The 21311-nt window shown below is 34.7% G+C and overlaps 1 protein-coding gene across 1 annotated transcript; it reads left to right on the forward strand.

Moving 5' to 3' along the window:
• The first annotated feature begins 1520 nt into the window (after positions 1–1520).
• On the forward strand, positions 1521–21004 carry LOC136038088 (methionine aminopeptidase 2-like). The gene is made up of 3 exons (XM_065721093.1): positions 1521–1754; positions 11260–11938; positions 20393–21004. The coding sequence occupies exons 1-3, from the start codon at positions 1611–1613 to the stop codon at positions 20953–20955; spliced, it is 1386 nt and encodes a 461-aa protein (XP_065577165.1). The 5' UTR covers positions 1521–1610; the 3' UTR covers positions 20956–21004.
• The last annotated feature ends 307 nt before the right edge of the window (positions 21005–21311 follow it).

Raw genomic sequence — 21311 nt, forward strand, 5'->3', positions numbered from 1 at the left:
TTGAAATTCTCACTTTCATTTGTCACGATTCCAACTTTAAAGGCTATATGTATAGACTTTTGATTAATGCAAGTTATATTCAAATTTTCACCAAATAGTATATTAGTCCTTTTCGACCTAACTTTTAAGTCTTGGTTATGCTCTTAATTTTTACTAGAAAAAAATCCTCCGCACTTAAACCAGTTTTATATTATGACCTTGAATTTAAGGATGACAAAAGGCTTTAGTGTAAAAAGTTTATACCTTAATAAAAGATAAAGCCATAAACATCCATATGGCTTTAAAAAAATTATTAATTGTCACGTATAATCTATTTCTATAAGTTTATGCTTCAGAATGACAAGTGCTCCCTTTGTTTTCTTTGCTTAAACTCTTGGCTGTTGATCAAAGAATTCTGAAATTACATCGAAACCCATGTATGACTTTTTCTTTCCAGCCATTGATATTTTCGCAGAAAAACAGGGTTTAGGGTTTTTTGTCCAATTAAACTGTCACACACAACGACAAAGTTTAACTTATTTGCACAATGTTTCAAGAATGAGACAGCTTTATTTAGGTGTTATTTTTGTTAAAAAAATAAAATAAAATAGTTCTAAGCATAAAAGAATTAACCATTCCCCCAAAGGAAATATTCAATCACAGCTGGTATTAAAGGGCTTTTAAAGTCACTCATTGGAAAAATCGGAGATGAATATAAATTTTAGATAGTTACTCGCGCCTAATTATATTCAGATTATATAGATTAGGACAGTATGTACAAGTTTAATTACTAATTCATTAACTAATTATGTATTAATTAATTAGTTTATATTTAAAAATACACTTCCTTCAATCCATCGTCTTAATAGTATGTATTTTTCATGTGATGAGGCTACATAAATTACAGGAATGTTTTTTTTCAAAACAAAGGCTTGATTGATGAATTGTATAAGAAGCATGAAATTACTTCTTTTTTTTTAACCCAGATCCATGAATAAATTAAGAAAGTAAAATATTATTCCCCCATATTTTTAAGATACAAACATCTTGGACTATTTTAATTCGCTGGGGTCCAGGGATAAGTCAAGGAACAATCTTAAACGATACCAATAAATTCACTTCTAAGGGCAGGACAAAATTTAGAATTTGGTGCCGATTTGCGAAATCGATTAAGTTTTTTTATAGTTTCACTACGATACCATCGATTTTTTGTGCTTTTGAGGTAAAACAAGCCAGGATTAGAAAGAATGGACAGCATATCAATTGCTAAGTTCATAAAAGTACGTGGTTTACTGATTCTCATTCAGAACCATCAGTTTTTATCCAACACAAGTAAAACTAACACAAAAAAGGAAGATATTTGGCAAGGAATGCATTTGGCACACACAAGTGCATGTTTTCTTTGTTTCTTGAAAAATTTTACATCCATCGTTTGAACAATTTTCCCCTCCTACCGATCGGTTCTTCATCGGTATTCCCATACGTCTGAGCGGACCATAAACTCCTCGAAGGGATTGACCTTACGCTGGGGCATACTGACATCTATTTTTTGCAGTTTAGGGTATCTAAATAGAAAGTTTCCGAAATTCCCTTCCATCCATTTCATAACAAGGTATATTCACTAGTGAAGAATGGGAAAGAAAAAGGGAAAAGCAGTATCAGTGGATCAAACACAAGAGGAGCTTTCTTATTTGAAATTGAACACAAATACTCAACCTTCTTTAAAAGAAGAAATAGCAGTTGATAATGGACCTATTCCTGGGGCACCTGCAAAGGTTTGTGATGGAACTTTACTGCTTCAAAAATAAGCAATTTTATTGATAGGGCCGTGGCTTTACGGATTCTTTTGTAAGTTCTTAACACAAAGACATTCCTTTTGATAACATGTAGCCTAATGCATTGCATTTTCTGAACTAGCCTATGCCTAAAGAGTAAAACAGTAGGCAGGCTGTATGCCAAGACTTGAACTTTTTGGTTCCACTTTTTTGCTGCTTTTTATTGAAATTATATTGTGTTATGGTACAGATATGGGCCCTGACCTTTGATGATCTTAAAAATTTTTTTTAGCCTATTATAAAAGTGAAACCTTGCAAAATAGGCTACATCTTCTGCTTAAATTCAGTAGGCCTATAAGAAAACTATTTTCAGCTTCACAACTTTATGTGTTTTTTTTCAGTTACCTTACAAATCTCAATTTGTGCGCTTTCAAAAATCTATAAACACATTTCCCAAATTTGGAAAAAATATATGCCTAAAATTCTACTTAAATAACAAGACTTACACTTTACGAACTAAGACTAGAGAAAAAGAAACTGTTAACTGAGAATTAAGGGAAAATATTGTTTTGTCAAACTTTCAATAGTTATAAACCTTCCAAGCATTCAAATTTTTAAGACTTTGAAATCAGACAAAGTCTAACATAGAAGCTTGGCAATACCTTCCCAGATTATATTTTTGGTAAAATTCTATTTAATTGACTTCTTGCTATCTCAGTAAGGGTTTAGGTTAGGAAAATGAAACTTTCAGGAATGAATCTACAGACTAAAGTATGTCCCAGGAAGGTATTTTGAAGCAACTACCTCCACTCCTTCTACATCTAGAGGGCCCTGACCTTTAAAAATATGTGAGTTATAAAAGTGAAACCTTGCAAAATAGATCTTCTGCTTAATTGAGGTACAACAAAATTGTTTTCAGCTTCATAACTTTGCTCAATTCCATTTTACAAGGTTTTAAAGATATGCAAATACATTTCCTAAATTAAAAAAAAAGCATTGATATGGCCAAAATTCTACTCAACTAACAGGAATTGCATTTTCAGAACTAAAGGCAGAGAAAAGGCAACTAGTAACTGAAAATTAAGGTAAAATGTTGTTTTGTCAAAATTTCAATAGGTATAGACCTGTCATGTAGGCAAATTTCAGGGCCCTCTAGAGGGAGAAGGAGTGGAGGTGGGTGCTTTAAAATACCTTCCCGGGACATACTTTAGCCTGTAGACCTATCCCTGAAAGTTTCATTTTCCTAACCTTAACCCTTTCCAAGATAGCAAGAAGTCAATTAACTAGAATTTTACCATATTTTTGGTTCTAGATTCACTAATGAAAGTTTCATTTTTCCTAACTTAACCCCTTTTCAAGATAGCAAAAAGTAGCTGAACTAGAATTTTACCACCTTCAACCCCTTAATGTGCAAATATATTACATTCTTAATTTAAATATAACCTTCATTTGCATCAAAAATGAACTTTGCCCCACCCCTAAATATATCCAAATGAGGGTATATATTTGCACATCATTAGGATGCAGTAAAGCTCATTTGTGCTGCAGATGAAAGTTGTATTTTAGTTCAGAATATAATTCTGGGTATATATTTGCACGTTAGGGGATGCAGGTATATACTTTGTTAATAATCTATATAAGTTCTAAGAAATTCATGGATTTCTTAGAAAAACAAGGAAAGGAGTGAAGATAAGTTCTCTCACCATAAAACACAGTAACTAGGATTATTGTGCATATTATGAAGTAAGAATTGTTTTCTTAACATGTCTCCTTATGTGGTGGACTGCTCATACATCTATGCTTGTGGTACAAACTTATCATTGATTTGGATTATGCAAAGATAGCAGGCTAATGCAAGCCAACACTATCTGCAGTTTTATTTATAAAGTATAGGCTTGGGGTTGTATTTGACCTGATTAGACCTACTGTACACAACAGTACAGAAGTATGGCTCTTCCAAAGGAAACATCTGAAAAGAATAAAAGTAGTGTCAATAGGGAAGTTGCCCAATGGATATTCTTTAAAAAATGTTATATGTTGGAATGTAAAAATAATATACAACTATGCTTTGTATCAAAATAAAATATCCAGCTTGACAGATAATAGTATTTATAAGAATCTTACACATATACTTACCTAGCTGAATATTTGATTGTCTCTGTTCCTTATTAAATATCTACCTAGTTCAATAAGGATGGAACTAAGTTAACAGCCTGAATATTTAACTTGATGGATAGTAACATATTTTAGACTTTCTTATATAGCAGAGATGTGGGTAGCCTGGGACATGTTCAAGGTTAGGGCAGATATCTGGAGAATGCATTGGTCAAATTACCTGATTTTACTAGTTGATTAAATGGAACTAAATGGGCTTTCTCCTAGGTTTTTGCTGATTTTTTCCTTTGTAAGCTTTTGGTACCAACAGTTTACCTAACCCCTTCTTTTGTCCCAGAGTACCTAGACCCCTGGGTACTCTAGGACACTGAACTCTTTTTACAAATATCATTTCTTAAAAACATATAATCTACTCTGAATATGATAAACATATAAAATAGAAGCTTGTAACATTAGTCACTCAAAAGCATAGTGTGAAAGGTTGACATCAAAGATCAGTACTTTTGCTGCAAGTTCTGTGTCATGACTCAGAATAGGTTTTGGTAGGCATAAGGCAATTTTGCTTGTCATCAAGAATGCCTCATACTTTGTCTCTGGAAATATGAACTTCCAAGTGGGGAGCTTTTGTTTCAGAATGTTCACTATATCCTTCTATTTGAAGCTCCAAGACCATGCTGGCATAATACTTTAAACTTTTCATAGTAGCATATAAGACAATTGCAAAATCACCTTCATTTACCTTAAATTGCATTTACAGCAAGACAAGGTGGACTGCATCCTCCTGTAGAACATCTTGCTGTTGAATTGATGAGGTGGCACAATTAGTGGGTGTGATGGAGTGTGGTGTCCCACTGGTACTTCATTCTGTGTTACTCCACTCCAAATTGACTGCATTTTTGAGAGAATTAATTGATTCACCAGTGATAGTCTCATTGGAAAGACTGTTCCAAGTTGGGACAGCACATACTGAGAAAAAGCTTGTCCTCTCTCTGCATCTGGTGAGCTCCTGTTGCAGCTTCATTGAGTGGCCTCTAGTCATGGTGGTAAGGGAGGGAGTAAAAATGGAGTTAGCCATGTTATTTTGGCGCATTTTCTTGCCAAAAATGACATCTCTGTGCTGCCAGTCAACCAATGGGGGTATCTCCGGGCAATGCAGACATTCAGGGTAGGGAAGCTCTTGCTGTGGTGCACAAAGCTTATTTGCTCTTCAATGTATGTTGTCTAGGTCTGATACATCTCCCTTGTAACAGGGCAGCCAAACTCCAAATGTGGCCTTACAAGAGCATTACATAATTTTCTTATTATCAGAGGAAGGTGTGGTGATATGGTTCATTTAATTAGTCTCTTGCTTTATCTCCTTGGTAGGTTCTTTTACAGCATCTTCCAGGTCTCTCTAGTGTAATGAATTATCAGTGTCAGCTGATCAACAGATGCATCATAAAATTCTAACCAAGTTTTCAATAGAAATAACAAAATTTCTAACCAAGTTTTCAATAGCTTGGTAAAAATAACTTTTTAGTGATAAATAGATAGTAACATCAAGGGGCTGTAACTTGATGTGTACTGTGGTATTGTTAGAATTTGCAAACCCATCTCCTTTGCAGCAGCAATTAAGTAGCTCATGTGACTATCATGGTTATCCAAAAGCAGAAGAGCTGGTTGCTCAGGGAAGCATAGCATATGACTTTTGTAAGAAGCAGAAGTAGACAAGAAATAGTTTTGTCATCAACCATGCATTTCTTATTTTTCACTAATAACAGCCTATGTTCCTGATGGAGCATCATCCAAGAGCCTTTCCCGGGGGGAATAAAGCTCCCAATTGCATTAAGAATTCTGACCATTGTGACTAGTTGCCCTCTTTTCTGCAGTGTAGTTGCTCCTACCTGTTTGGCCCCATTGGGACTCAATACCATCAAGCAATTCTGTTGAACATTCAATAAGGCTGATTCATCCCTGTTGTAAACACGGTAAGCTGGGAAATGATACTTTCAGTATAGTTTGTCCAGCTTTTCATAGAATGCAGCAACTGCATCATGGCTAAAACCAAGAAGTGGTTCTCACCTTCCATTTCAGAAGTGAACACTTTATTTATATCATAGCCAGATGAGAAGCAAAACACCATTTTTTCTTCCTCCAATGATGCAGCACCACTTACAGTACCAACAAAGTGTTGACTTTTTAACAATATACAATGTAGCTGCAGATTTGAGTGGCATACCATCTTTCAAGTGGGCAATTACAGAAGCATTCGTGTTTTCTTTATCCCAGGTAATGAGAGATGGGTCAACCATACACCCTATAGCCACTATAAATATATAACCCATAGCAATATAAACCCTATAGACACTGGATCCTGTAAGTTAGGGAAAATGAAAGTAACTCAGCAACAACATATAATGCTTGAATTATAATCTGATGTATATAATTTAAGTCTATCTCACAGCTTTGCCTTTGACTGGAGTTTCCTGATGTAAATATGAGGGTTAGCCTGGGCCACAATGGATAAGAAAGTGTCCCAGGAACACATGTCCCAGAGTACCCAAGCAGGAAACTTTTCACAAAGGTTCAATTTTATATCAATAGATGGCAACGTAAATCAATCACTGGACAGTGTTTTGAATCCGAAAGAACACAGCTTCTGACAAAAAATACACTCATTATCATACAACAAACTGTTCAGAAGTTACGTTATGAAAACCAAATCCTCTTTCTTACTCAAAGAACAAAGAAAATCTTCTTACCTAAAATCTCTAATAAAAATATTTTATGATGTCTTCAGGAAAACACGTGTATACTACCTGAAAGATGATGCAATGGATGTAATTATACACTCAACAGCTAGCCATGCTGAGGACCTTCTTACCCAGCTGGTTGTCCAGCATCAAAAGAGTGAAGCTAGTCATTCTTTGTTCCTCTGTTTGACACAATCATTTTAAACTTAGAAAGCCATTTTTCATAGACACCCTGGACATTTTTAAGCTCAGTATTTTCTTACCAATATAATATATGGAAATGAACAAACAACTATCTGCTGATGTGATTCATGACTTGTCAGTTCTCTATTGGTCAGTAATTATTTTTTCCTCCAAATCAGTTTGTGAATTTGTCCTGACCAGCCAAGCAACAATATGGAAAATTTGGTGGCTTTTCTGAAAGAAAACAATGCAGGCATCTTAGAACACATGAAACACTAGAGGAAACTTCATAGAAACACAACTGCAATGCTGATATTTTCCCAGTGCTCTTGCAGATTTTCATGACCCTACCTATCATTGCAGTGTCTGATGAAGAAATATTTTCTGTCTTGAAAAGAGCAAAAGCATGGATAAGAAAGAAAATGATAAAGGAATTGTTCACCATGATATTGTCATAAGTGTAGATAGTGTTGTTGATAGATTTGCTAATGGAGGAAGTTGGAGAAAGAATAGGTAGGAATTTATTGTATAATATTGGTAGGGTTTCTATAAATGCATTTTTTTAGATAGCTTTCACAGCTGACAGATAGAAGCATATGTCCTTAGAGGCAAAAATCTAATAACTATGTCTTTGAGGATGACGAATCCCCCACAGTCCCCTGGAGAATCACTGAAAGTCATGAACTTTGTCCATTGCTTACATATAGTATTGGTTATTGGGAAGTATACAGACGTTTTCGGGGGGTATTTTTTTCTGGTGGGTGAGTTGGTGGTAGGGGGTTGCGTGGGAGGATCTTTCCATGGGGGAAGGGACATTGCTATGAAAGGGGCGCTGGATTTTCAGCATTGTAAACGATCAGAAATTAAATAAAAAGACAAGTTTTTTCAACTGAAAGTATGGAGCAACATTAAAACTTTGAACTAACAGAAATTATCAGGTATATTAGGGGGTTCACCCTCTAGTCAATGCCTTGCTCTTTATGCTAAAGTTTTCTAGTACTTTAGAAAGAGCTATTTATTCTAATTAAATGGCATTTGGGATTCAAGGGTCATTATTAAAGACTTGGAACAAAATTCGAACTTTAGCATAAAGAGCGAGGTATTGACTAGTAGACAAACTCCTTTGTATATGTAATAATTTCTGTTCCTTTTAAGTTTTAATGTTGCTCCTTACTTTCAGTTGAAAAAAAACTTGTTTTTTTAATTAATCTTCCAAGAAATCGACATCAGGTGCAACCATGGTGACAACCAGTTTAGATTCTGCAAAGTCTTGGGCATGCAAAATGCTCATGCAACTTTTTTGGTTATTTCAGACTACTATTGGTTGCTGAAAAGGAATCTGTATTTGTGTGGAACTGATATTTCAGAGGCGTTCAGTTCCATTATTTATTCACAGGCTTTTCTTTCTCTGTTGAGAAGTACAATGAATTCTTTTCTCTGCAGTCTCTTATGGAATTGATAAGGCAATGCATCCATATGGATATGACTTGGTAGTCAGCTTAGCAACCCCTTCACTATTCAGAAAGGTGTGATAACAGGCTCTGGGCTTAGTCTAGCTCTTTTCAAAAATGCCATCTAAACCATTCTGAAAATATTGCTCTATTCCAGATTCAGCCCTATATTGATTCCAGCCACCTATGTTACACAGGCAGCATTCTTTTTACTATCAGATGATCTCCAAGTTCTCCAAAATATAGTTCATATAGTTTGCTCATGTTTCAATGACTTTTGCTTCTGGAAATGGTAAATGTGAATAAAATTGAGAACACCTTGTCAAAACAAAGGGTGAAATTCAGACACAAAAAGTGTAACATTGTCAATATAATTGTTGAATATCTTGCTAAGATCACTACATACATATATATATATATATACATATATTATATATGTCACTGTGAATGTCCAAAATATTGTTAATGTCAACATTCACTGGTGAATGTTCAAAATTCCTCTTTCTCTGCTTGGATTCAATTAGCTTTACATGTCAGCCTTTTCAGTCTGATGCAAGCTATCAAACAGTTTGTGGTAACGAACTAGTGTAGTAAGGAACGACCCACCTCATTAGTAACCAAAACTCTAAAAAACGGAATTTTGAAACCAATAGTTACATCAAAAGAATCGCATTTTAATGCTGATTTTAAATATATAAGTTTCATCAAGATCAGTTATACCCATCAAAACTTACGAGCCTGAGAAAACTTGCCTCATTTAGAAAATGGGGGGAAACACCCCCTAAAAGTCATACAATCTAAATGAAAATCACACCATCAGATTCAGCATATCAGAGAACCTTATTGTAGAAGTTTCAAACGCCTATCTACAAAAATGTGAAATTTCGCATTTTTTGCTAGAAGACAAATCACAGATGCGTCTATTTGTGTTTTTTTTTTCCCAGGGGTGATCGTATTGACTGATTGGTCCTAGAATGTCGCGAGAGGGCTCATTCTAACGGAAATTAAAAGTTACAGTGCCCTTTTTAAGTGACCGAAAAAATTGGAGGGCACCCAGGCCCCCTCCCACGCTCTTTTTTTCCCAAAAGTCACCGGATCAAAATTCTGAGATAACCATTTTATTCATCATAGTCGAAAACCTAATAACTATGTCTTTAGGGACGACTTACTCCCTCGCAGTCCCCGTGGGAGGGGCTGCAAGTTACAAACTTTGACCTGTGTTTGCATATAGTAATGGTTACTGGGAAGTGTACAAACGTTTTCAGGGGGATTTTTTTGTTTAGGGGGAGATTTGAAGGGGGGTTACGTGGTAGGATATTTCCATGGAGGAACTTCTCATGGGGGAAGGGAATTTCAATTAAGAGGGCCCAGGATTTCCTAGCATTATTTGAAAAAACAATGAAAAAATAAATACGAAAAGTGTTTTCTACTGAAAGTAAGGCGCACCATTAAAACTTAAAACGAACAAAAATTATTACGCATATGAGGGGTTTACCTCCTCGTTATACTTCACTCTTTACGCTGAAGTATTTTTAGTAATTTCAACTATTTATTCTACGGCCTTTGTGATTCAGAGGGCATTCTCAAGGAATTGGGACATTTAAGCCTTAGTGTAAAGAGCGAGGTATCGACGAGGGTTGAACCCCCTCATATACGCAATAAAAACATACCAATATAGAAGTTCGTTATGTAAGTTTTATAATTTTTACCAATGAAACGTTTGTAAAAATTAAAGATTCTAGTTGCCTTTTTAAGTAATCCAAAAATTGGAGTGCAACTAGGAGGACAACTACGCTAAAGTTTATTACTGTTTTAAAAAGTAGAGTTAAGAGAAAGAGTCAAACTTTAGCATAGAGAGCGGGGCGTTGAGGAGGAAAAGTCCCTTTCATATACGGAGTAATTTTTGTTCGTTTTATGTTTTAATGTTGCTCCTTACTTTCATGAAAAAAACTTGTTTTTTTATTTAATGATGGTAAAAGTCAGGTTAGGTTATATTGCGTTAGTTTAGGTTAGGTAATGTTAGGTTAGGTTCGGTTACGTTGAATTCGGTTCTAAATATCAGAAATGGGTTAAAAACTTAATCTAAGCTAACCTAATCTATTAATCTAAGAAATTTTGGTTTGGATTCAGTTCCACCTTCCCGTCAATGCATCAAAGAATCATCCATTCTAAAGGGTTTGTTTTCTTCTCGGACTCATTGAGATTCTCACTTACACATCTCTTTTAACAACATATTTTACTTGTGTTTCCATTTGACCATGCCGGTCACTTCTGTTTTAACTGCAGATTTTTCTATTATTTTCAAATGGAATTTGAAGTTATGCTTGTTGTCGCATGTCTTCTAGCAGCAGATTTCGTTTGCGCTTCATTTTCGTTCACCATTAGATCAGACAGTTTCCATGCTTTTTGTTTTAGCTGTTTTCATTCATTTAAAATCGCTTTCAAGGAAAAAAACAATCATGCATATATACATACATAAATAACTACACAATTGCTTGTTTAAAAGGAGTATTTATATTCAATATTCTTTTATTTATAAGTCATGCGGTGTCAAATAAGCAGAATCAGTTGTATGAAGACATTCTGGCACGAATTTAATTCCTCTTTCCTTTTGATGCATCTGACTACCAATGACTTGCGCTAGTTGCTAGGAATAAATTTTCATATAAACTTATTAAAGAAAAGCGTAAATTTAAATCATTGCTAAAGCATCCAAACTTCGGGAAGAGGTCTGCAGGTCAAACTAGATCTCATAAAAGGTTACCTAACTTTCTTTGTCGTTTCCTCCTCTACAATATTAGCCGATTGTAGTACCGCTATTATCCGCTAAATATACCATTCTTTGTGTTTAGCATCTTGTATAGGGTGAATTTTGAATCAGTAAACTCGTCTATTCATGCACCATGTTTCTTAAGACGTCTGATCTCTTAAAGCTTCCCAGGCTATATGTTCAAAAACATTTGCTTAATTAATATTTATGGCATGCAGTGTCTCAAATTACTAGATACCTTTTTCTTTTTCCAGGAAGGCCTGACAGTGGAAAATGGTCATCTGCCAGAAAATGGTGAAGTACCATCTGGTGATGAAGTTGAAACTACTGACATTAAGACTAAAAAGAAAAAGAAGAAGAGTAAAAAGAAGGCTGGGCCTGCTACTAAAGCTCAAACTGATCCACCATCAATTCCAATTCATGAACTATTTCCAAATGAGAGTTTCCCCGTGGGCCAAGAATGCGAGTATCCTCCGTCCAAGGATGAACGCTTGGCAAAAGATAGGTTTACCGCCGAAGAAAAGAGGACTCTTGATCGTTCACAAAACGATAGTTATAACGAAGCTCGACGGGCAGCCGAATCACACCGACAAACGCGTCAGTACATGCAAAAGTATATTAAGCCGGGAATGACGATGTTTCAGATTGTTGAAGAACTGGAAAGAGTCTCTCGTTTGTTGATTGGTGAAGATGGACTTAAGGCAGGACTTGCTTTTCCTACTGGTTGTTCATTAAACCACTGTGCAGCGCATTATACACCAAACGCAGGCGATTCAACGGTGCTTCAGTATGATGATGTTTGCAAGATTGATTTTGGAACACATGTCAATGGGAGAATTATTGATTGCGCGTTCACCCTCACATTTAATAATAAGTATGACAAGTTACTGGAAGCTGTAAGAGAAGCAACAAATACCGGAATAAGAGAAGCAGGTTAGCATTTAAATTATTTTTGTATGCTTGAGTATACAATAAGCAAAGCAGGGTTAGCTCAATAAGCGAAGCAGGTTAGGTTCTTATTCCTTATACCGGAATAAGAGAAGCAGGTTAGCATTTAAATTATTTTTGTATGCTCGAGCTAATCCTCTGCTAAGAAAAATTTCGACATTGGATGAGAAAAGACCCAGAAATACAAAATTTTGCGCTTTTTGCTATGAAAGAACAGTGTTGAGATTGTTCACTTTTTAATCTGCAAACATCAACAAAACAGAAAGTTCGCTTTTCTATAATTCCGTGGCAATAAATGTATTTTACTTTCATTGGTTTACATCTGGGACGTTTTTTCATAAACCAATCTAATTATTCATTAATTTCTTCAATTTTTGGAGAAATAAATAACTCGGCCTTTTTAAAACCTGATTGGCTCATAGCCCGTAAAAACAACAACAAGTCAAATCCCCCTGAATAGTTTTCCGTGTGATTTTTTAAGCCTGTAAAAAGAGCGGAGGCTTCTTGAGTTGCAAGATTTTTTACAAGTAGTCCCTCCTGCTGATACTTAGGGATGCAAAAAGCTACAAGTTTCTGGGATCTTCACATGGGGTCTAATTTTCACGAAAGTCCTGTTTTAATGCTAAGATTTCGCATATTCTCATATGTCTATTTTTGTCATTTTTTGGGTGATTCCTAAATACTAAGTTGTAGAGGGGGTTTCAAACTGTTGTATTTGTTTTCAGGATAATTTCTTTGAAATTTAGACCTAATTTTTGCATTTCACTTATTATTTTATGGTAATAGAGTTGCGTTTTAAAATTCATTTGTTGTGAACGGTAATTGATTATGTGCAACAGTTTTCTTTCAAAAATAAGACAGAAGTTTTATCTGTTCTCATTGTTGTAAGTGTTGAAAAGAGTATAAAGCTATTTTTTGGTTAATCTTATTGTAGCATTCTTCTACTAAACTAACTGCATTAACAAACAAAATTTTCTTTCCCAGTATTATTTGCCTTAATCTATTTAACGACTCTGTGAAAGCAGTTTGGAATTTGTCTATTTTTCGTTGATTTAGAATCAATTCTAAAGTCTACTTTTTTCACTCATTTTCCATACTCCTAGCTTTTAATAAGTTAGACGTGAAAAGTTTTCTGCCCTCGTTGTAAAGAATAAATGAGACCATGTATCAAAATGAATGGAAAAATGTGAAAATTCTAAAGATTTTAATCAAAAACCAGTCGAACTTGAGTAAATTAACGACGCCCATAAAGGAACATTTAATGAAGTTCTACTAATGAGAAAAAATCTTGAAACTTCGAGGAATAAATGTCAATATGTGAATATTAAACTGACAATCCACGGAAATTGTTTTTTTCAGTAAAATGAAAAAAAAAATCTTTTTTCATCTATTCATCTATAAATTTGTTCATTTGTTGTTGTTTTTTACTAGAATTGTAATTTGTTTTTTACTAGAAATTTTAACAGCGTTCGGTGCCCATAATTAAGAGACGTTTTGATTGGAATTCGAGACTAACATTTTGATGAGAATGGAGAATGGAGTAGGGCTTGTTTTGTATCGTAATTGTTAAGAAGGGGAAAGCAACGAAGAAATCGCTATTCTTCTTTACTTATTTTGAGAATATAAGAGGCCAAATTTCGTTGTTACTATTATATTCAAAATACAGATGTTTATTGGTAAGGATGTGCTATCCTTACATTGACCTGAAACACCCCTCTGTCGATAAGTTTCGGGCATAAAACACGGCACTTTTAGTATTCCTTAAGAAATGTATTCTTATTTACCCCCCACTCCCCCTCCCCTCTCCTTAAAGACTAAAGTTTAATTGGTCTTCGAGGAGAAAGATATGACTTCATATTGCTTTAGCTTCTTGACCTTTTAAAACGGTTTGACCTTTTAAAGCTTTTTTACCTTTTAGCCTTTTACCTTTTAAAGATATGACTTCATATTGCTTTAGCTTTTTTACCTTTTAAAACGGCATGACATTTTAAAGCTTTTTCACCTTTTTGCCTTTTAGCTTTTAGCTCTTTTTACCTTTACCTTTTAGTCTTTTACCTTTTAAAGATATGACTTCATATTGCTTTAGCTTTTTCACCTTTTAAAACGGCTTGATCTACAGCTTGCTGTCAGTTGTTTGGCAATATATTGTGTTTTTAGTCCGTTTTACTGGTTTTGATCAGTTTAGTATGTTTGATTGGCCAGTTAATCAGTTATGTTTCTAATAAATTGAAAATAGCTTATGGTAATAGGATGTCGAGGAGTTTACCAGCGGTAATTTGTGCCTGAAATTTTTAGCTTTCAGATTGCCTGAACCTGTTCAACCAATGCGTAATATAATCTTTTTTCACTTCTACTAGTTAAAAAATCAAAAATGTTCTATGAATAGAAAATGTCATCTAAGTTCTGTTTTTGGGTCTAGGCGGTTCAAAGGCTATTTGAATCTGTTATCTAGATTAATTCTGGTCTGAAATTATTAGCATTTCATTTGACTGAATTTCTTCAACCAGTACGTAATATAAGATTTTTTCATATCAACTAGTTTAAAAATAAAACGTATTTTAGTCGTATATTATATCAACCTTATTAAAGTACGTCAAATAACGAACATGTTTTACATTTTGAACATTGTGCCCACAGTATTTACTATTTTGGATTAAAGTAAGAAACAAAAATCTGTCTTGGAAACACCAATACGTAGTATAAACTTTTCTTCGATACAACTTGTCAAAAAATAAAATATCTCTCGAGCAAAATGATATCATTGAAGTACCAAAGGGAGTGAAAATGGAATCTGATCGTTCGGGTCTAGACTTTTCACTAAGCTGTTTAGTTATCAAGAATAATTTCAATAGAAGTATATGTCTTTCTTGCGATAACTTGCATAACTAATCAACAGGTTCTCCTAGGTTGTCCAGAGAGTAAACACAAAAGCTTCAATAATATTATTAGAGATTTGGTTGTAACTAGAGAGAGAAGGATATTTGATTTGCTTTGATGATATTTTCAGTGAATACTATTAACTGAAAGGCAAAATGTAGTTACTGAGTAAATAAGGAGACTTGGGCCACCTTCTGTTTCTCAGTCTGCGGCCATAACTTTGCAGAGTTTGTTTTCCTAAAAGCATATATGTAAAATTAAATAAAATAAAAAAAAACAAGTTTTTTTAACGGAAAGTAAGGAGCTGCATTAAAACTTAAAACGAACATAAATTACTTCGTATATGAAAGGGGCTGCTTCCTTATCAACGCCCCGCTCTTTACGCTAAAGTTTGACTCTTTCTCTTAACTCTACTTTTTAAAACAGTAAAAAAAACTTTAGCGTAAAGAGCGCGGCGTTGATAAGGACGCAGCCCCTTTCATATACGAAGTAATTTCTGTTCGTATTAAGTTTTAATGCCGCTCCTTACTTTCCGTTAAAAAAAAACTTGTTTTTTTTTAATTTAATTTCTTATTTAATTATTTTTTTTAATCAATGCATATTTTGATTTTGGCTCTTTGCAGATGAATAATTAAGACGAAATTTGCGTATTTATTTTTTTGGCTAATTGGCTTTCTCATAATTTTGATCGAATGATTTTGAGAAAAAAGGAGTGGGGGAGGAGGCCTAGTTGCCTTCCGATTTTTCGGTTACTTAAAAAGGCAACTAGAAATTTTAATTTTTTACGAATTTTTTTATTAGTAAAACATATACGTAACATACAAATTAGCTTACGTTACGAACTTCTGTATTCTCATGTTTTTATTACGTATATGAGGGGGTTCACCCCCTCGTCAGTACCTCGCTCTTTACACTAGAGCTTAAATTTTGTCCCAATTTCTTGAGAATGACCCCTGAATCACAAAAGCCGTAGTATAAATAGTTGCAATAATAAAAATACTTTAGCGTAAAGATCGGGGTATTAGGAGGAGGTAAGCCCATCATATGCGTAATAATTTCTGTTCGTTTTAAGTTCTAATGCTTCTCATTACTTTCAGTTGGAAAAAACTTTTTCATATTTATTTTTTCATTATTTTTTTCAAAAAATGCTAGAAAATCCTGCGCTCCCTTCATGAAAATTTTCTTCCCCTATGACAAATTCCTCCACGGAAAGTTCCCCCAACATATCCCCCTCTTCTCAACCCTTGCCCCAAAACCTAAAAATCCCCCTGAAAACGTCTGTACACTTCCAAATAACCATTACTATGTGTAAGCACTGGTCAAAGTTTGTAACTTGTAGCCCCTCCCACGGGGACTGTGGGGGAGTAAGTCGTCCCCAAAGACATAGTTATAAGGTTTTTCGACAACGCTGAATGAAATGGCTGTCTCAGAATTTTGATCCGGTGACTTTGGGGAAATAATTAGCGTGGAAGGAAGCCTAGGTCCAATTTTTTTGGTCAGTTAAAAAGGGCACTAGAACTTTTCGTTTCCGTTAGAATGAGCCCTCTCGCAAGATTCTAGGACCACTGGGTCGATACGATCACCCCTGGAAAAAAAAACAACAAACAGACAAACAAACTAATATGCATCCGTGATCTACCTTCTTGCAAAAAATACAAAATTCCACATTTTTGTAGATAGGAGCTTGAAACTTTTACAATAGGGTTCTCTGATACGCTGAATCTGATGGTGTGATTTTCGTTAAGTTTCTATTACTTTTAGAGGTTGTTTCCACCTATTTTCTAAGATAAGGCAAATTTTCTCAGGCTTGTAACTTTTGATGGGTAAGACTAAACTTGATGAAACTTATATATTTAAAATCAGCATTAAAACGCGATTCTTTTGGTGTAGCTATTAGTATAAAAATTCCATTTTTGAGTTTTGGTTACTATTGAGCCGGGTCGCTCCTTACTACAGTTCGTTACCACGAACTGTTTGATAGCTAGCTATTGATCTGGTCCTTTTATCGGATCACCTGTATCATAGTGACACGAAAGCTCTGTCTCCCTTTCATTTGGTCCACTTTTCCTCATTGTGTACATCCTTTTCTAGAAAACTAAATAAGTATTAGTCCTATGTAGATAACTAGATTTCCAAATCACTTCTTTAGTATCCAGGATTTTTATTTTTGGGGGTGTTTTACAAAAGAATTTGGTACTTATTTGTTGTACGAGAAACACTCGAGGAGTGAAGTGTGGTTAAAGCTAATGAAATAAAACAAAATATGATGAAAATACAATACTTTATTAACAAAATTGTAAAAACTACAACAGACAATTATGGAAAGGGGGGCCGCCCAGAGTGCATTATATTAAATACGTAACATAAACTAACTTAACCAAAATACCAACTAAATAGTTAATTAAAGTATAGCTACAATGTATTTTCCCAGTGAGCCGAAGCTAATTGTCTGGTATTAACACCGTGAATAACGGATCCAAATTCTCGAATGTTTCTCGTACAATACGTAAGTACCAAGAATTTTTTATGGGGGGGGGGGGTCTTACAAAAAAAACTTTAAAAACGCATCAAAAAATATTCATATTAATTTTTTTATGTTCTTACAAGTCGGACAAATATTTCTGGTGTTCGGAGTTCTAACCTCCCCCCCACTCCCTTGGCTACGGCCTTGCACTTCTTTGAGCTTGTATGTTCAAACTTTATATGCACAGTAATTGATTTGCTGCACTTCGGTATTTTCCCAGTAAAAAATATTGAGTTGGCAGAATGAACATGTCCCCTTTCCTCCAAAATAGTTGCAATAAAGTTGTTTTTGGTAAGATTTTTAAACGATTCCTCTTTACTCCAAAAACAATTATATCCCTAATCTGCTCTGTTTTTCTCTTATTTTTTTAATACAAACAAGGAGCAAACCGTATCGCTGTCAAAGAAGAATTTAACTGAGTGGGAAGACAAAAATGGTATTTATTAACCCACCCCCTCCTCAATGCTGAAAGGACAGGATTGAAATCCAAGGCGTCAAATGTTTAATAAGCTGATGCACTATTGTGATATGTGTCTCTATTCATATGCTGAGTTGCAGCACAAGAACGTTGCTTTCAAATGTGTGCAGAAAAATTAATCTTTTTACTTATTTCTTAATTTGTTTCAATCCATAATTACTTTTCAATAGCTCTCATATCATAAAATTATTTAAAAAAAACTTGTTTTTATCATTAAATTACATTATTAATTCTCAAATAACGAATTTTCAATAAACACTCTCCTTCTCGAGCTTTGATCAATAGTACACAATTTTAGGAAACCCATGATTCTTCTATGGCTAACTTTTTGCTTAAAAGGAAGAAGATGTGTAGTTTAGAGCCTTAGGTTTAACATAGCTTTAACAGGCTCTGCAAAAAAGCATTTCCTGCAAGAGAATTAGAGGAGCCGCCTGGAAAGATCTTAAAACACCCTTTACCAATAACTCCAAAGGAATACTAACTAAGGTAAATGTCAGTTCGATCCTTTGTATTCAGTCTAGGATTCCCTAATGACCTATCACCATGTCACCCTTAAACAGAATAGAATGTCACTCAAGCAAGTTGTTTGTGCCTTTAGATGAAAGATATTGCTTTAGAATGGGTCTTGAATTTCGCAAGTTTTGACCAATCAAGGCGCAAAAAACTTCATGAGGAAGCACGTTCCCTAACAACGAGGGAATAGCACTTTTCCTTTAGGAAAGCAGAACCCAGTCACGTCTTACTTGTCACCCTTCACTTATAAAAAGTTCTTTCTATCCCCTATCTAGTGACTTTTTTCCCTTCCTTATATGGGAAAGCACTTTTACAAACTTTGGGAAGTCATCGTTTGTTTTTCATCGAAAACTATCAACACTTGATATTGACCTTGTGGAATACAGGGAATTCTGGGGAAATAAACTTGGTATGATTTATAGAGTTGACAAAAAAATATAGAAGCATCGTTAAAACAGAAATGAAAATTAAAATGCGAAATTATCAGACACAGAGATGTGTTTTAAAAAGAGTGATTTATCATCAGTTTTCAAGTGCTAATTCTCATTAGAAGAGAAATATACCATGAAAAGTATAATTCTCATGCATATGAAATTATTAAATCTGCTTCGTTTTGCTAAAATCCTTGCCTAAATTTAAACATTCAGCATTTCTAACGATAATGTTGAGAACAATATATTGTTCTCATGTTAAACCCCACTTGAAAACGCTTTTCCTTTTTGACATCAATTTCTCACATAAAGTCAAACAGCTAAAATTGAGACCATTTAAAGAAAAAAGTAAAAAATCTATGTTTGGTTCTTCTTTTTCTCCTTCTGGAGATGGTGTTGAATCATCTAACCTGCTTGGAAATGCTACAATGCAAACTTAACAAGAACCCAAATGAAATGCCTGTAGACCAATTTTCAACGTTACATTCTTCCTCCCTACCAAGATAACTAGGTAACTAAATCATGGTTGCAACGGTAGCTGTAGCCTAGTAAAAACGAACCTTGGCCCATGGTTACAAAAGATTAAAAAAGAACTGACTAGTGAGAAATAATTTCCATGAGTACCTGATTCAAAAATGGTATCCAGTATCTCGATTCGAAACCAATTTATTGGAATTAGAAAATAACCTAAAATCTTTCTAAATGGTGGCTATCGAAACAAAATACTATACTAGTCTAATTAAAAAGAATATTAATAGACTTCCACTTCAAGAAAATATCATTCTCAAATATCATTCAGAAAGATGTTACAATTCCTTTGCATACTATTCTATTCGTTATTAGATTTTTCGACTGTGTTGAACAAAATGGCTCTCTCAAAATTTATATCGAACGACTTTGGGGAAAAGGGGCGTGGGGGGCTAGCTATCCTCCAGTATTTTTGGTCACTTAAAAAGGCACTAGAACTTTTGATTTACGATCAAATGAGCCCTCTCCCTATCTTCTAGAATCAATGGTGTCAATACGATCATCCCAGGGAAAAACAAGCAAGCAAATGCACACGTATCTGTGATGTTATTTCTGGCAAAGAATGCAAAATTCGACATTTTTTACATAGGACCTTGAACCTCTACAGTAGGGTTCTTTAATATGCTGAATTTTTATGGTGTGATTTTCATTAAGATCACTTGATGTTTTTGGGGTGTTTCCACCTTTTTCAAAAATTTGGCAATATTTCTAAGGCTCATAACTTTTGACGGGTAGCATTAAACTTGATGTATTTTATATATTCTGAATAAGTATTAAAATTTAATTCTTTTGATGTATCCACTGTTATCAAGTTTCTCAGAGTTTCGGTTACTATTGAGCCGCGTCGCTATTTCCATATAATTCGTTACCACAAATTGTTTGATTTTTTTGGCAGGGGATAATGTTTCAATACTGAAAACTTTAAAAAGAAAAACAATAATAAAAACAGAGGAATGAAGGAAGAATCGAGCAAAATATAATTCTTTATTATTTTATTGTTTATTAATTAACTTAATTGTTTATTATTTTCTGATCCTATGAAAAATAATCAAAGACATATATGATTAACAATACACTTGTATATGCAGGTATTGATGTTAGACTTTGTGACATTGGAGAAGCCATTCAAGAAGTTATGGAATCTTATGAAGTTGAGATAGACGGAAAAACCTATCAGGTAAAACCAATCAGAAATTTGAATGGACATTCTATTGGCCTATACAGGATTCACGCTGGAAAAACTGTCCCTATCGTTAAAGGTGGGGAAGTAGATGTCATGGAAGAAGGTGAATATTACGCCATTGAAACATTTGGCTCCACTGGCAAAGGTGTTGTTCATGATGATATGGAGTGTTCACACTACATGAAAAATTTTAGCGCTGGCCATGTTCCGCTTCGATTAGCAACGTCCAAGCAGCTGTTGAATGTTATTAATAAGAATTTTGATACTCTGGCATTTTGCCGTAGATGGCTAGATAGACTGGGACAGACTAAGTACTTATTGGCATTGAAGGACCTTTGCGACAAGGGGGCTGTTGATGCATATCCTCCTCTTTGTGATGTTAGAGGATGCTATACTGCTCAGTTTGAGCACACGATTCTGCTGAGGCCGACTTGCAAAGAAGTACTTAGTCGGGGTGACGATTATTAAATTAATATGTTTTCTCCAGTTTTGTGTGAATATATACCTTTTTAAATCACTTATTCTCTTGTTCGGTATTTTCTTTCTATATGATTCCAACTGTTTATTAAGTGGATAGCCAGCATTGTCGTGTATGGATAGCTCTTTGGCTTCCCGCATAATCTCTCTCTCTCTCTCTCTCTTTCTCTCTCTCTCTCTCTCTCTCTCTCTCTCTCTCTCCTCTCTCTCTCTCTCTCTCTCTCTCTCTCTCTCTCTCTCTCTCTCTCTCTCTCCTCTCTCTCTCTCTCTCTCTCTCTCTCTCTCTCTCCCCTCTCTCTCTCTCTCTCTCTCTCTCTCTCTCTCTCTCTCTCTCTCTCTCTCTCTCT

The sequence above is a fragment of the Artemia franciscana genome, chromosome 2, assembly GCF_032884065.1.
Source record: "Artemia franciscana chromosome 2, ASM3288406v1, whole genome shotgun sequence".
Classification (NCBI taxonomy): Eukaryota; Metazoa; Arthropoda; class Branchiopoda; order Anostraca; family Artemiidae; genus Artemia; species Artemia franciscana.